The sequence below is a fragment of the Sminthopsis crassicaudata genome, chromosome 3 (genome assembly GCF_048593235.1).
Source record: "Sminthopsis crassicaudata isolate SCR6 chromosome 3, ASM4859323v1, whole genome shotgun sequence".
Taxonomy (NCBI): domain Eukaryota; kingdom Metazoa; phylum Chordata; class Mammalia; order Dasyuromorphia; family Dasyuridae; genus Sminthopsis; species Sminthopsis crassicaudata.
Genome location: NC_133619.1, coordinates 176083024 through 176098946, shown reverse-complemented (window position 1 = coordinate 176098946; position 15923 = coordinate 176083024). Strand labels below are relative to the sequence as shown.

At 36.8% G+C, this 15923-nt stretch overlaps 1 protein-coding gene across 2 annotated transcripts in view; it reads right to left on the bottom strand.

Annotated features, from left to right (window-relative positions):
• Nucleotides 1-15923, bottom strand: part of EDAR (ectodysplasin A receptor) — a 115203-nt gene that overhangs the window by 34319 nt on the left and 64961 nt on the right. For both annotated transcript variants that reach the window (XM_074299633.1, XM_074299634.1), the window contains exons 2-4: nucleotides 7067-7135; nucleotides 5308-5430; nucleotides 1366-1547 (exon numbers count right to left, since the gene is read on the bottom strand). In XM_074299633.1, the coding sequence (XP_074155734.1) occupies nucleotides 1366-1547; nucleotides 5308-5430; nucleotides 7067-7117 (356 nt within the window). In that variant the 5' untranslated portion in view covers nucleotides 7118-7135. The remainder of the gene's footprint in view (nucleotides 1-1365; nucleotides 1548-5307; nucleotides 5431-7066; nucleotides 7136-15923) is intronic.

The following is a 15923-nucleotide window of genomic DNA, read 5'->3' as shown; positions in this document are numbered from 1 at the left end:
ATTTTCAAAAGCAGACTGAAGGACAGACTTTCTGCATCTCAGAAGCCAAACCAAACCAGGGCAATTTTCCAGTTTTATCATGTAGTAGTCACCCAGAAATGTTGAATTGAACTGAATTGAATTAATAATATGGATTGTATTATTTTTCTTATTGATCTTGTTGCTTTTGAAAGGTAATAGTCCAGAGTTCTGGTACAATTTTATTCTACTCATTCTCTTTTTTATTCTAATTTTCCTCTCCCCTTCTGTTAATGAAGTACCAAACTATGCTCCCTATTTCTAAGTGTAAGCACACATAGATATGTGTATAATACATATTTGTATATACACACGGATACATAAACATACATATCAATTGAATGATTTTATATATTTCTATTATAGAGATAGCAGAATTATTCACTTCTCTCTCTCTCTCTCTCTCTCTCTCTCTCTCTCTCTCTCTCTCTCTCTCTCTCTCTCTCTCTCTCTCTCTCTCTCTTTCTCTCTCTCTCTCTTTCTCTCTCTCTCTCTGTCTCTGTCTCTGTCTCTCTCTTTTTCTCTCTCTTTCTCTCTCTCTCTCTCTCTTTCTCTCTCTCTCTCTCTCTCTCTCTCTCTCTTTCTCTCTCTCTCTCTCCTTCTTTCGCTCTCTCTCTCCTATCTCATTTTTCTTTCTTTCTTTTTTTTTGAAGAGCAAACTTTTCAAGCATATTTATACCTTTTCCTTTAACCCATTCCACAGTAATGAATTACTGTGGAATGATAGCCCTTACTTTATTTTCAAACTGTTATCTGAACATTTCAGGATACATGATCTGGAGCTTTTAAAGGACTTTAGGGATCATTTAGTTTCGTTTCCTCATTTTTGCAGTGAAGAAACTGAGGCTTAAGGAGGCAGAGTGATAAGCATCAGAAGTAGAATTTGAAGCTAGATCCTTAAACTCCATAGTCAGAGTTTTTACAACTGTCTTCAATAAAATATGAATAATAATCTCTTGAATTCATATAATTATTTCATTTTCCAAATCATCCTCCAATGTGGTTCTCATGATAATTCTCTGAAGGGTTAACAGGGGCACGTAGCATTAGTTAAGTTTTACAAATAAGGAAACATACCCAGAATGATTAAGTTATTTGACTAGCTAAATGATTGTAGCAGAGTTGTCCTTTGTAGAATCCATATTTCCTAAATCCCAGATTGGAATGTTAATATTAGAATTGTCTCTCAAATAATACTCTAAATGACTGAATTATCCATTATAAAAATTGTATTTTCATCAGGGAAAGTCCACAGATGTCTCATCTCATTCTGGAGGGCTTCCCTTATATAGAATTCAAGATTTTCTCTGGAAAAAGAAAGTATATTCAACAATATTTGGTTCTTACCCAGGGAGGCAAGGTCCACATTCTGCATCATTCTCCATGTCACCAGGAGTTAAAACAGTGGCTCGAAAGAAGCCTTCACAGTCCCTGTGACGCCTACATATCTGGTAGCCTCCTTTGGAGAACTTTTCCGAAGGGCAGGGAACACAGCCATAGTCGTCATCTTTGGTACCATAGCCACAGGTCTGTAACAGAAAGAAAATCCAGGAATTCCTCAAGGTTCAATGCTTTATTTGTAACAGTACCAAAGAAGTCCTATTGTTTGCCTCTGTGGCTTTACTTCTGGCATCAATGGCAGGCCGCATACATCCCACCACTTAGTCTGCCTGCTGCCATGCTCTGGGGCATGACCTCAGGTTTTGCATTTCATGCATCCTTGCTTCCTTTGCCCCATCTACTTGTTCATGGATCTCTCCATCTTCTAGCCTTAGCCACAATCCCTCCAAAGAGCCCTAGAGATTTCTCTGGCTCCTAATTTCGGAGATAGATCCTTTTGTTCAAATCTCTACTTAAAGATTTATATACATGTTAGAAAACATCTTTTACTATTCTGAAGGATTTATGAAGAAAAATGCTATCCATACCCAGAGAAAGAACTGATTGTGTTTGAATACAATTTGAAGGATACCTCCCTCCTTTTTTAACTTTATTTTTCTTGAGGGTCTTTTTGGAAGGAGTATCTATATTTTCTTTTACAACATGATTTTTATAGAAATGTTTTGCATAATTTCGCATGTGCCTTCTTAATGTGGAGATGGGGAAGGAAGAAAGGAGAAAAATCTGGAACTCAAAGATTTAAAAATAAATGTAAAACATTGCTTTACATGTAGGTTGGAATAAATAAAACATTTTTCGAAAATAAAATGTCTTTTATAGATATAGGTTTTTTGGTTTTTTTGTTTGTACTGTGATTTCATTATATAGGGAATTGCTACTGTATAAACCCCCTCTCCCAATATGGGTAGGCAGTTACTTTATACCTTGTAGTCTTGGAGAGCTCCTTGTGTCACCAAAAGGTCAAGCCCCTGGTTCTATAGATGGATACATGCCTTAAAAGGACTAGGATCCAGGCCTTCCTGACTTCAAAACTGGCTTTCTTTCTACTTTGTCACAATACTTGTCATTGCTGTATAGTTTTTAGCTAAGTAAACTGGTGTTTTCTTGGTTATTTTTGTTATTTGCACTATTTTTTTCTATAGAAAGATCAGAGTGAGCTTGTATTATAGAATTTATATCACTTTTTCCATAAGCATTAATAAGTTTAAAGACTTCATATATTGTTTGTTTTTGGTCAAGTGAAGGAGGGGAGCAATGGGAAAAAACAAGGAACTGAATTAAACCTGACAATCTGGTTACCTTTATCACTGAATCTCTAGGTTAGCTCTGCTTTGGATTATTCATTACTAATAATTACACTATTAATTATTATTACCAATACCAACAACGTCAATTGTATTAATAACAATAACTAGCATTTATATAGTTTTAATAGTTTATTTATATAATGTTTTAAAATATTTTCCTCTTTAAGCCTTACAACAACCTTGAGTTCAAAAACCATGAAGCACTAATATTATTATCTTCATTTTACAAAATTTTGCTATTTTCAGTCCAAAATACAAATGAAGTCTATTTGAGTCTCTGAGCTATTCTTTGTGAATACGATTAACAGGTTGTTCCTCTAGGTTCACTATTGGCAGTCAGCATATTTGATTTGGCTATGGGACACTGATGTGGGCTGTTGGTTGCTCTCTCTCTTCATCATTGCCTTGGAACATTATTCCTCATAATGTCATATAATGCAACTTTTCAATAGCCAAATAATTAGGCTTAGCTAGCCTGTACATGTACCCAAGAATGGGTATATACCAAACACTTATATAGAAAGTTGTATGTGTTGTAAAATGTATGGGATTGCCTGTCATCGGGGGGAGGGAATGGAGGGAGGGGGAGGATAATTTGGAAAAATGAATACAAGGGATAATATTATAAAAAATTTACTCATGCATATATACTGTGAAAAAAATTCTAAATTAAGAAAAAAAGAAAGTTGTATGTGTGAGGAAAGAGGGAGGGGAGGTAGAAGGGGAATGTAGTAGTAATTGTTGTTATTATTATTATTTTTTGAGGCTGGGGTTAAGTGACTTGCCCAGGGTCACACAGCTAGGAAGTGTTAAGTGTCTGAGACCAGATTTGAACTCGGGTCCTCCTGAATTCAAGGCTGGTGCTCTATCCACTGCATCACCTAGCTGCCCCAGTAATTATTAATAAAGTTGAGTACTGGCACTTAACTTTTGACACCTGCCTAAGAGGGGAGGTAATCTGGTACAATGGAAAGAGAATTGAATTTGGGGTGAGAGGACTGAGTTTCAAATCCTATATCTGTTCTTAATCTTGTCACTTAGAACTTGTGTGACAAAGGGCAAGTCACTTAAATCTTTCAGGACCTCAGTTTTCTCAGCTGTAAAAGAAGAGAGAGACTTAGAGTAATTTCTCTGATTATCCCGCATGCCTGAAACATTCTTCCTCCTCATCTACACCTACTGACTTATTTTAATTTTTAAAATTTTAAAATAGTATTTTGCTTTTCCAAATACATGCAAATATAGTTTTCAACATTCACCTTTGCAAAACATTGGGTTCCAAAATTTTCTCCCTTTCTCCTTCCCTCCTACTTCTCCAAGATAGCAAGCAATCTGATATAGGGTAAACATGTGCAATTATTCTAAATATATTTTCATATTTGTCATAGGAAAATCAGATCAAAAGGGAAAAAACAATGAGAAAAGAAAAAACTACTCAAACAAACAACAACAAATTGAAAATACTGTTCTTTGATCCACATGCAGTCTCCATAATTCTCTCTCTTGATGTGGATGGCTCTTTCTATCACAAGTCTATTGGAATTTCCTTGAATCACCTCATTGTTGAAAAGAGCCAGTAGATCATCACATAATCTTACTATTACTGTGTACAATGTTCTCTTGGTTCTACTTGCTTCACTTAGCATCAGTTAATGTAAGTCTTTCTAAGCTTTTCTGAAATAAACCTGTTCAACATTTCTTATAAAACAATAATATTCCATTACATTCACATACCATAACTTATTAACTTACCCCCAAATTATGGGTATCCAGTTTCTTGGTGCTACAAAAAACATTTTTGGATATGTGGTCCTTTTCCCTCTTTAATAATCTCTTTTTTTGGATACAGATTCCCCACTGGTTCATTTCAAATTCTGATTAAAATGCCATCTTTTATAAGAATTCTTCTCTTAATTCTAGTACCTTCCCTCTGTTAATTATTTCCCATTTATTCTGTATATAGCTTGTTTGTAAAATACTTATTTGTTTGTCATATTTCCCATTAGATTGTGAGGGCAATGACTAAAAATAATGCTTATGTCTGGCACATAGTAGATACTTAATAAATGTTCATTGACTGAATGATCTCCAAGGTCACTTTCAGCTCTTAATCTTATGACATGGATCTTTGAATGATTTTATTTTATTTTATTTTTTTGAGTTTTCTATGAGGATTTAAGTTTCTAACAAGGTTACATGTGGTGGACTTTCTATTCAAAGAAAATAGATGTAGAACCTATGATCAGATTTTTTTTACATGAATTTGTGTTATACTTGATAAAGATTACTCAAAATATGTTTAATCAAGCTGTAACATATCATCTTATGAGTGTAGGGTCTATCACTGGAGATCATGCTATTCAACTTCAAAGACTACTTATTGACAAAGATCAAAGATATCTCTATATATTCTATGTGAATATAAAGCAGAGATGAATCCATATTTTGGAATCTTTACATCAAGCTATCACATTGTTCCTCTGTTACCCTTGCACTTGGTATTTTGTATTTACCCCAGAGAGATCTCGGGCTAGTCTGTTTTGAGAAACAACCTGGTTAAAATGATGAATTTAGGACTTACCATATATGGTTCTTCTCCAGGCTCACACTGGGGGCAGTCGTGGCACATCCCTGTAGTCTGATTATAATATTCATTCTCTCCACAGTTTGAATACTCGGCACTGGCTGGGTACATCAGAGACACCTATCACCAAGAATAGGAATTAACATTGGCCTTCTTTGACTCATTTTAAACACTGGATATTTTCCCAATGAGAAGTACTTGGAAAGCTGAGATTTCCTTTTGGAAGGAGAACAATCTTCCATATCTTCTGTTGTGATAATAGAACAGGAAGCAAGCATGGAGTGGCATGTATAAGTAATTTTATATTTAGAAAGGACCCATTCAGTGAAGTGTTTATTCTGGTTATGAGCTCACTTTCATCATTCTTCTTCCAACATGATTCTTAGCAGTCTAAGAGCTCTTAGTTACTTTTTGTTAGGAATAGTTTATTTTCCCAATGACTTTGGACCAATTCATCTGGGTATATAATAATAATAACAATAACAACAATAATGATAAAAATAATAATGATGATGATAAAGATCACTGGTATATTATGGCATTAACGTTTACAAAACTATTAATATATATTATCTCATTAGATCCAAAATATTTATTGAATTGAATTATCTATAAAAGGTGGATATAAACTCAGTGGAAAGAGCTTTGGATTTTAATATAAGGATTTGGATTCAAGTTTCAGATTGGCTATACATTACCTGTATAACTTTGGACAAATCATTTAAGTTCTCAGGGCCTCAGTTTCCTCACTAAACTGAGAGGAAGAAACTAGATGAGAAGGAGGACTAAAGTCCTTTCCAGCTCTAATGCCATGATCAGATGAAATAACAACATTAAAAAAAAACAACCTCTTTTTCTGATGAGGTAATTGGGGATAAGGGAATTACCTAGGTTCACAGGTAGTAAATATTAAGTGTCTGAGGTCAGATTTGAACTCAGGTAGGTCATTTTGACTGCAGAGTAGATGTTCTATCCACTGAACTATCTAGCTTCCCCAATAATAGCACTTTTTACAAAGGAAGTTCTTAAAAATAAACTAATTGTAATTTTTTTCTTTTCTTAAAATTAAGAATATTCTTTCCCTAACACTTTTTATACCCCCCTCTCTCTTTCTCTTTCTCCTCTCATCTTTGCCTATCTCTATCTCTTTTGCAGAATTTTTTCTTTTTTATTTCTTTTTGGCATGTTTAGGTAATATATAAGGATAAGATACACATAAACACAATGTGCAAACATAGTTCTAGGCACATGGCTGCATATTAGACTAATATTTGTAAACTTTGTAGTTATAAGAATCCTTCTGTCCTTTGCATATGGGAGGATATAAGTAGTAGAGCCCAATGTTCAGTTCTAGTCTTCTTCACTCTGTGAGTTGCTTTGATGTACAGCTATTTGATGGGAAATTCTCACTTTGGCTTCTTACTGCCCCAACCCCAACAGAGCTCAGATCTATTTATGTGAATGCTAGCCTGTATCCTGTGCACTTACAGCATAATAGGCTACAGCAAAGCAACCATATACCCTATACCTGCATACCTATGTAAAAGGATGCTTTTCACACCTCTCCTACCAACTGTTTCTTTTAGTGGTTTGGAAATGAATGGAGAGAAAAAGGCTAAAATCTATAGGCTCATAAAACTTATTTGTAATTAATGTTCTCTGAACTAAAATAGGAAGTTATTTAAAGTTAGCAGAGGAAGAAGTGAATTTAAATAGTCAAGAAAAAAATCTAATCTTAGAGATGAGACATACTCACCACCAGAAAGGGAAGAAAATGGGTCCATTTATAGTCCCTCACATGAGCCATATTTTCTGAGATATTCACCTGAAAAGGTACAAAATAGGGGAGGCATGAACACAAAATTGTTGGAAGCCCCTTCTTTGCCAGGATACTTTGCCTTTATTTTAAATACAAAGTTCAATGTTTTCCTTTCAGGAACCAACTTTGTTCCCCCTCAAGACCTAGCACAGTACCCTTGGTTGATTCTTGACAAATATTTGTTGAATGAATGAATGAATAAATAAATGAATGCTCTCTCCTCCTGCCAACCTGATGAACAAGCCAGACTTTAAGAAAAATGCAGGTTATTGTAGTGTATGGCTCATGAAGCTATTATGTAGCCCTAACTAAATAGAGAGATAAACAATGCACACCAAAAATGAAAAGCTGTATTCAAACTAAATCCTATCCCCTCCTACCTTGAGGCTGATTCTGTGGCCCTAACCCAGAAGTGCACCCACTCATGGGAGTAAATCCCAGAGAAAAAAAAGATCCTTAGAGAACACTGAAGAATCTATTATAAAACCCTATGTTAGTGACTAATTGTTTAATATGTGGAATGGGCTTTGAAGACTTCAGGTCTTTTCACAAGCTCTATTAGGCCCCATCCTGGCCTCTGGGCCCCTCAAGCAAGGCGAGGCTCTGACAAAACACCCAGGATAAGAACTTCACCCATTACCACTGTTTACCTGCATTATATGGCCACAGCAGCAGGAAGAGACCTGGTTTAACGTTTGTTTCATATAATATGTAAAGATTTGGAAGAGACTTTCTTGTTCACTTGGTCTAACCCCTTCCATTCCCTCTCTGAACTTCTATATGTCATGTCTTTGATCCTTCTCTCTAAAAGAGGCGGCCCACTGTTACTCAGTTCAGTAAAATAGCTGAAACACTAGGCTCTCAATTCTTGGTTTTTATAAGTCAATCACTACTAAAACAGGAGCAGAACTTTAAAAGAACATTCTTCCTTTAGCCTGGAATAAGAGCTAATGATGATTGACTAGGAAGAGATTACAGCTGCTAAGAAAGGTCACTCTCTCCTATCTCTAAGAGCTCCTGGGATAAAATAGTTTAAAAGAATAGATGCAAAGTTGAAGAATCACTCCAGGGATTTCACAAATTAAACATCCTGGCTGTGACATTTGATCCCAGCAGTCAGATGGTCCTATGAAGAGTCTCCTAGATCAGGGGGGTTTTAACCTTTTTTATGTCATGGACCCCTTTAGTGATACCCTCTCAGAGTAATGTTTTTAAATGCATAAAATAAAATAGAGAAAATAAAAAAAGATTAGTGAGAATAAATATGTATTTCTTTTTTCCACCTAAACTCATAAGACCTCATGGAAAACTATGGCTCTCTTGGTGGGGGGTAGAGGTGGTCCATGAACCCCAGGTTAAAAGCCCTTATCTTAAAACCTCCCAGAAAGATTCTAATTATTGGTTGCTGTTCCTTTCTAGAGCACAGTCTGCAACTCTTATTAAATTAACTTAGAGAGCCCCAAAGTTTACATTTCTAAACACTAAATAGATTGAGACAAGATTAAAGCATCCTGCCACCCCAGCAGTGAACTCACTTATGTTTGCCTTCCAGCAAAAGAGCAGGTCAGGGCAGGAAGCTCAGGGGAAAGGCTAGAGTGGTGCAGTACCTTTAGTTCTTTAGGAAATGACTCCTGGAGGTAGAGGGGAGTAGATCGGTTAGGGGTGGAGTGAAAGGAGTGAAGGGGTGGGGAAGAGGGAAATAGGAGAGATGAACACAGGAGCAATGGCAAAAAAGGAACCCAATGGAAAGGGGCAGAATCTCTCTTCCCTCAGAACAGTATCCCTAAATATCGTTCCTTTCCTTCAAAGATCTAGTATATAGCTCAGGTTTTCATTGAGCTGGTAGAGAAAGCAGAGAGACTCCCTCTCAGAGAGCCCAAGTGTGTTGGAGGATTTCCAAGCATAATATGAATGGTTTCTAATTTAATTGACTTCTAATTATAGCAGGGCCCTGGAGAGTCTCCCTATAAATAATGTGGAGGGCTGTACCTGCCTCAATTTGGTATAGGCCAGAAGCATTTATGGAGAGGCTTAAGAAACAGGTTCCTTGACTACATGAGGTGGGCTAGGGCCCGCTGTTCCCCTTTGCTACTTTTGAATAACAAATAATAGCTAAATTTTATGTATCACTTTAAAGTTTGCAAAATGCTCTAGATGTAATATCATTTGATCTTCTCAACAAGGTAGATACTGTTTCCCTTATTAAAGAAGCCCTATGGGGAAATGGAGGTTGAAAGATGGATTAACTGATTTTTCTGTGGTCATTCACCTAGGAAATGTCAAGAGGGAGGTTTGCCTCACTGAGTCCATAGCTTTATCCACTATGCCATGGAGACAGAGACAGAGAGGTAGAAGGAGAAAGAGAGAGTAGGTGATTTCATATCATTCCTGTAAAAGGGAGAAGATAAATGGCATATAGCATATTCCTCTAATTTAGACTCCATTTCTGAAGCCAGACTTGACTTTGCAAAATGAAATATCGCCTTGAGAACTTCAAGGGAGAAGGTGGACTGGAAATATCTTTTGGATTTCTACCTAAAAGAAATTGAAAGTAGTGTTAGGAGTTGCCTTCTGCTTTGACTTTGTCTGTTTTGACTCTGAGAATTTGATATGAAATGATCACAAATGACTTCTCCAGTGTAATAGACTCATACTATTAAATTCTCCCCCATTATCTGTTACCATCTCCTGTCGTGAAGGAAGAATCTTTTGCTCTTAAATCTACAAACTAATTCTGCAAATAGTTCCTGTGGTCTAGTGGGTGGTACTGGATCTCCTCACCCCACTCTAATCTTGTTTACTTAATTTGTGGGATTATTCAGCTACAAATCATTCATTCATCAGTTCATTCATTAATTCACTCACTTTTAAATCATGGATTGAGCAGTGATATAAAAAGCACTTTTTGTTGTTTAGTTATTTTCAATCTTTTCCAAGTCTTCATGAACCCTTTGGGAGTTTTCTTTGACAGAGATACTGGAGTGGTTTTCCATTTTCTTCCCTAGCTCTTTTAAAAATGCACTGAGGTTAAATGATTTGTCTAGGATCATACAGTTAGTAAGTGCCTGAGGCCAGATTGAACTCTGAGAAATGAGTCTTCCTGACTTCAGTTTGGTGCTCTATCTACCACATCATTTAGCTGCCTAAAGAGCATTTAATCTAGCCCTTCTCCATTTTTAAAAACTTTATTAACAATTTTGATTTAAAAAAAAAAACACCTCTGAGAGTAAGAGGCAATATATTTGGAGAGTTGGCTATATTGAAATGCTCTGTTGTTTTAGTGAGTTTACCTGAATAAGTTCCTTGCCCAGAATGGAAGAGTTAATAGTATCAGAATCAAGACTCAGTTAATTGGAAGTCCAACGGCAGTTTTTTACACTGTGCTGATTCTTGTTCTTGTTTGCTTTGGTCTTCCCTTCTCTCTGTATTTCTATATGTCTCTTCTTCTGTTTCTGTCTATCCCCTTTCATAAACTCCAGTGAATTTAATCATCATTTCTTTGTAGATAAATTCTAGCCCCACATCTATAACTGTCTCCTGGACATCTCCACAGAAGACTTACACGAACATCTCAGACTCAGCACGTCTGACATAAAACTCATTATCTTTCTCTTAAACCCCACCCCTTCTCTATTTGTCAAGGATACCATCATTCTTCCAGCACCTGGGTTTATAACCTTACTCACCCCTCCCAATCTACATCCAAGTTGTAGATTCCTCCTCAGCATCTCTCACATCCATCCCATTCTCTGTAACCATTCTAATCTAATTCTTTATCACTTCTTTCCTGGACTATTGCAAGAGTTTCCTAACTGATTTCCTTGATTCCAGCATCTCTCCTCTGTAAACCATCTTTCAGGCAATATCTACACAGATAATCCTAAAACACAGGTCTGTCTGTATCCCTTCTGTAATCAAAAAACTTCAGTGGTTCCCCATCAATTAAGGCTAAAATAAAAACTCTGGAGTTTCCTTCACAATCAACTACTGGTTTATTTTTCCAAGATAATTTTACTTTTTTTGCCCCTCATGTACTCTAGACTCAGTCAAATTGGCCTTTTTTTCTTCCCCATATGTCCTACTCCTGTCCTTTTTGTCTTATGAAATCCTCTGTTCCCTTACCTCTTGGAAATATTCCCTTCAAGATTCAGCTCAAATATTACCTCCTTCAAAAGACCTTTTCTAAGTCCTCTTGTGTTAATGATATTCTCCCCAGTGGTATACTGGAGCTAACTCCTAAGTGTTCTCAAGAGCCCACTGTTAAATTTTCATTGTGGGATTTTACATCTCAGAAATCTACACTAAAAACCAGGGCTTGATTAATGATTTTATTGGTTGTCTAGTTTTAGTCAGGAAAGTCTTTCTTTTGAATTTGTGTATTCAATGCCTAGTGAAGAGTAGATGTAGATGTTTCCTTCTCAGGTGCTTGGGAATTTAATTTAAATCCCCAGCTTGGGGATTTAGATCTATTTACCTCTCTGTCCATTTGTACTTCCATCTCTCTCTCTCTCTCTCTCTCTCTCTCTCTCTCTCTCTCTCTCTCTCTCTCTCTCTCTCTCTCTCTCTCTCTCTCTCTCTCTCTCTCTCTCTCTCTCTCTCTCTCCTTCTTTCTCTCCCTTCCCTCCTTCCCTCCCTTCAGCCCTCCCTCCTTCTCTCTCTCTGTTTCTTTCTCTTTTCCCTCCTTCTCTCTGTTTCTCTCTTTCTCTCTCTCCCCCTTCCTCATTTTGTCTCTGTCTCTGTCTCTCTGTCTGTCTCTCTCTTCATATCTGTCTGTCAATTTATATAATTACTTACAGGCATCATATATTCATACCTTCCTGACATTTCTTATCCTGTTTTCTGTTACCACAGAGAATATGAAGTAGGATCTGAAAAACAACTCACACCGTATCCAGAAAATCAGTGCTAGGCTAGTTCTAGTTCTAGACTAGATTCAACACAAAGGGAAAAAAGGAAGGGAGGTTCTAAAATACAAAAAATCTAGTTTTCCCTCCCCAGCACCTGAAATGCTTGTACCACTTTTGTGGCTGCTGTTTTTTCAGATATCAGATTTCCTTGGTAATTATCATTCTTTCTTAGCAAGTTGTAACTAACATCAAAAAGCTGTGAACTCCAGAAGTAGTGTAGGGAAAAGAGCAACCCAGGGACAGAAATCTCTTAGAGAATATATATGAACTGGGTTCTAAGTGAACAGCTTCCAGAGACCCCACTGAACTGATTCTTCAGTGGCAGTCATGTCATTAATACACCAAAACAGTTCTATAGCAGGTATTTAAACCTTTTTTTTTCGTGTTATAGACCCATTTGTCAGGCTATGGAAGCCGATGAATCCCATTCCTTCTAAGAATTATGGCTTTTTGGATTGCTTTGTTTTTGAGAGGCAATTGGGCTTAAGCAACTTTCCAGGATCACACAGTATAAGTGTTAAGTATCTGAGACTGCATTTGAACTCAGGTTCTTCTGACTCTTTATCCATTGTACCATCTAGCTGTCCCAGAATTATTATTCTTAATGAATTGGATTGGATTATAGAGGAAATCAATTATATTGAAATAAGGATAGAGTTTTTTCCTCTATATCTAAGTTTACAGATGTCCTGAAATCTATGCCTGGACACCCAGTGAAAAACTTTTTGTCTACAGTCTAACCTACATCAATAATATTTACTACTTGGGATCACTGAGAAGTGGGAAAAGGACTAGAGCTAGTTCCTCAGGCCTGAGACCTTTGAGGAAAAAAAAATCTGCTGACTGGTAATTCCATTCTGTGAGCTTTTGGGTCCTCTTCCCTTCGCCTCCCTGCCTTGAAGAAAGAAATGAAGCAGTTGGCAACTCAGTCCTCAAACCTGCAGCTGCTCAAGTAGTAAGTGAAAGCAGTTGTATTGCTTGTTTCCCCACTTCCTGCCTCCAACACCCCTCCCCAAATTCTTCACTCTACCCCTTCTACCTTCAGGCAATAAGAACCCTCAGGAGTTGGGTGGGGAGAAGCAAAGGAAGATTGTTGGTGGCCTTCCTATGTTGTTAATAAAATTCTCTATTCTCCAGACTTCCCTGGAAGCTTTCTCTGACTTTCCATTCCAGGAAAAGACCTCTTAATCACCCTCTAGGATGCTGTGGATCTCATTATCAGAACAACAGAAAATAATTTTATTTGACATGATTTATGTGACATGCAGCTTCCACATTCTCTACTGGAGAATGCTAACTAATGCTAGATTGTGAAGAGATTAATTTATTCTCTATTCAATGTTTTTGAATAGCAAGTTTATATTATCGAGGATCTGGAAAGAACACTGATGAGAGATCAGAGAAAAGTCAATGTCTCAGTCCTATACCATGAGCAGAGAGAGGCAACATGGGATACAGCAAGGGTTCTTAACTGGGGCTCATGAATTTGATTTTTAAAATATTTTAATAACTGTATTTCAATATAATAATGTTTTCTTTATAAATATTCTGAGAAAGGCTCAATAAATTTCATTAGGCTGCCAAAGGGGTCCAAGACAAAATAAAACAAAACAAAAACAAACAAAATTGGTGTAGTGGATAGAAACCTGAACCTGGAATCAGGAATAATTGGATTCAAATTCTACCTCAGACACCTACCAGCTGTGTGATTCTGGGCAAGTCACTTAACTTCCATGGGCTCAGTTTCTCCATTTATAAATTGAAGGGAAGTTTGGGCTGATAAAATCTTAGAATCATTCTGATTCTAAATCTATGATCCCATAATCCCCCCCAAACCCACAGACAGAACCCAACAAGTTACTACAACAACAGGAAGGGCCACCTAAGGGCTCTGAGTGAAGAGTGCAATAAACTCTTTCTTACTTGGAGTTCCTTGTCCATAACAAGACCTATGATGAGGAGGTGATGGGGCTGTGATTCAATGGCAAAATTATTACTAGGGAATCAAATATTTGAAAGGCCCCCCCTTTAAAAGGGATACGGCTTCTGGAACGTATCCCTTAGCTCTCAACCCTCCTGTAATGTCTGTAATTATGTCTGCCATAATTTGGGATGAAATAAAATGAAACAGCAACATAAAAATCCCCTTGATGATTTGTATTCTAAAAGCACTTGGGAACACTATAAAATCTTAGTTCTTGCCTAAAGCATAAGAGCAAAGTTTTAAAAAGATATTTCCCTAGACTTTGATCCTTTCTAGAACCATAACTAGGATAAGGGAAGCAGAGCTTTGTCCTAATATTCCAAATTCAGAGGATTTTCTCAGCTCCTGTAGTTTATCAGAAACAATGGAGTTTTGTAACTAATTATCAACAATAATGCATTGAAATCGGGAGCTAGCTGATAGTGAGTGTACTGCTTTCTGCTCCTACTTATGTTTGTCTGCATGTGGTGTAAGTAAGAAGAAGTATCAGAATAAGTGGTATCCTAAAATGAAAATCTTCTGATTCCCCCTTCTTCCCAGGTGCAAGTAGCACATGTTTTGTGCTACTTGTCCCAGGTACAGGTTGTAGTATTTGTTCCAGGCACAAAAATTTCTAATTATAGTAATTTTTTTTTTATGTTGGTCCATACCCAGTATATTAGGGGAATAAAAGGATGCCCAAATCTAAGACCATGACTTCAAAATAATTATTGAATGCCTATTTTATGCTTGAAACATACCAATATCATAGAACCACAGACTCTTATGAAAGACCTTTGAACTAGGCATTGAGAGGAATTTTGTACCTTGGTGGAGGTTCTCATCACATCTCACCTATCAAGATCATGATAGCCTCCTAATTTGTCTCCTGATCTCAAAGCTCTCAATACTCTGTTTCATTATAAGCATTGTTGTCCAAGTAATTTTTCTTAAGCCCTCTCTTCCAAACTACATAGTATAAACTATTTTGTATATAATTTTTTATTTAATATATGTACATATATAATTATGCATATTTGTTGTCTCCCCCATTAGAAATTGCTTCATTCTCTGTACTTGTATTTCCAGCCCTTAGCATAGTGGCTAGTACATAGTAGATGTTTAATGAATACTTGTCAATTGATTAGATAACATTTTTCCCTTAGGAGTCCATCCAAGTATTTACTACATGACATTCAGAATTTCATTGATGGCACAAGACATAGAAAGTGTGCTTTACTCAAACTATCTTTTATAAATTGCTTGCTCCTTCAGCTTCTTATCAAACCAAGTGTTCAACCAGCTCTTTTTCCTACCAGCTCTTAATGCATTTAAATAAAACAGGGACTAGGGTGAGGGAGGAAGATCCTAGTCATTTATTCAGAAAGTTCCAGTAGACCAACCCTACAACACATCACTATCAAAAAACCTGATTACATATTTAATAAGATAGAATAGAGAATTCAACCTTTTGTGAGGAAGTGATATTTATGTTGCCCCAAAGCATTGCTAAAGTCATTGAACACAAGAAGAAATCCCAGAAAACTAGAGGTAGTGGTAGTGGTGGCAGTTGCTTTGGAAGTCAAACAAATGAAGACTCAAGAAATATTTTATTCGGTAGAATTCAATCTGTAGTTTGGAGAACCTGGAATAGACTGTAGACATAGCTGTGTGGTCATATTTTGTGTCTAAGTAGAAGAGCCATTCGGTTGACGATTTATTATCTGGAATACTATAGAGCTAATGAAAAAGGCCAGGAGAAATCTAGAGTCTAGAACTTCCCTACTTTCATTGCCAGTTCCCTGATGGATCAGTAGAGTTTCGAGCTGCTCTGCAGCTTCCTCTTCTCCACATATAAACCAATGTTGACAGCTGTAATTGTTTCCGAAGTGCTGCAGACAGCTTTGGCTTAAAAGCACCTCTA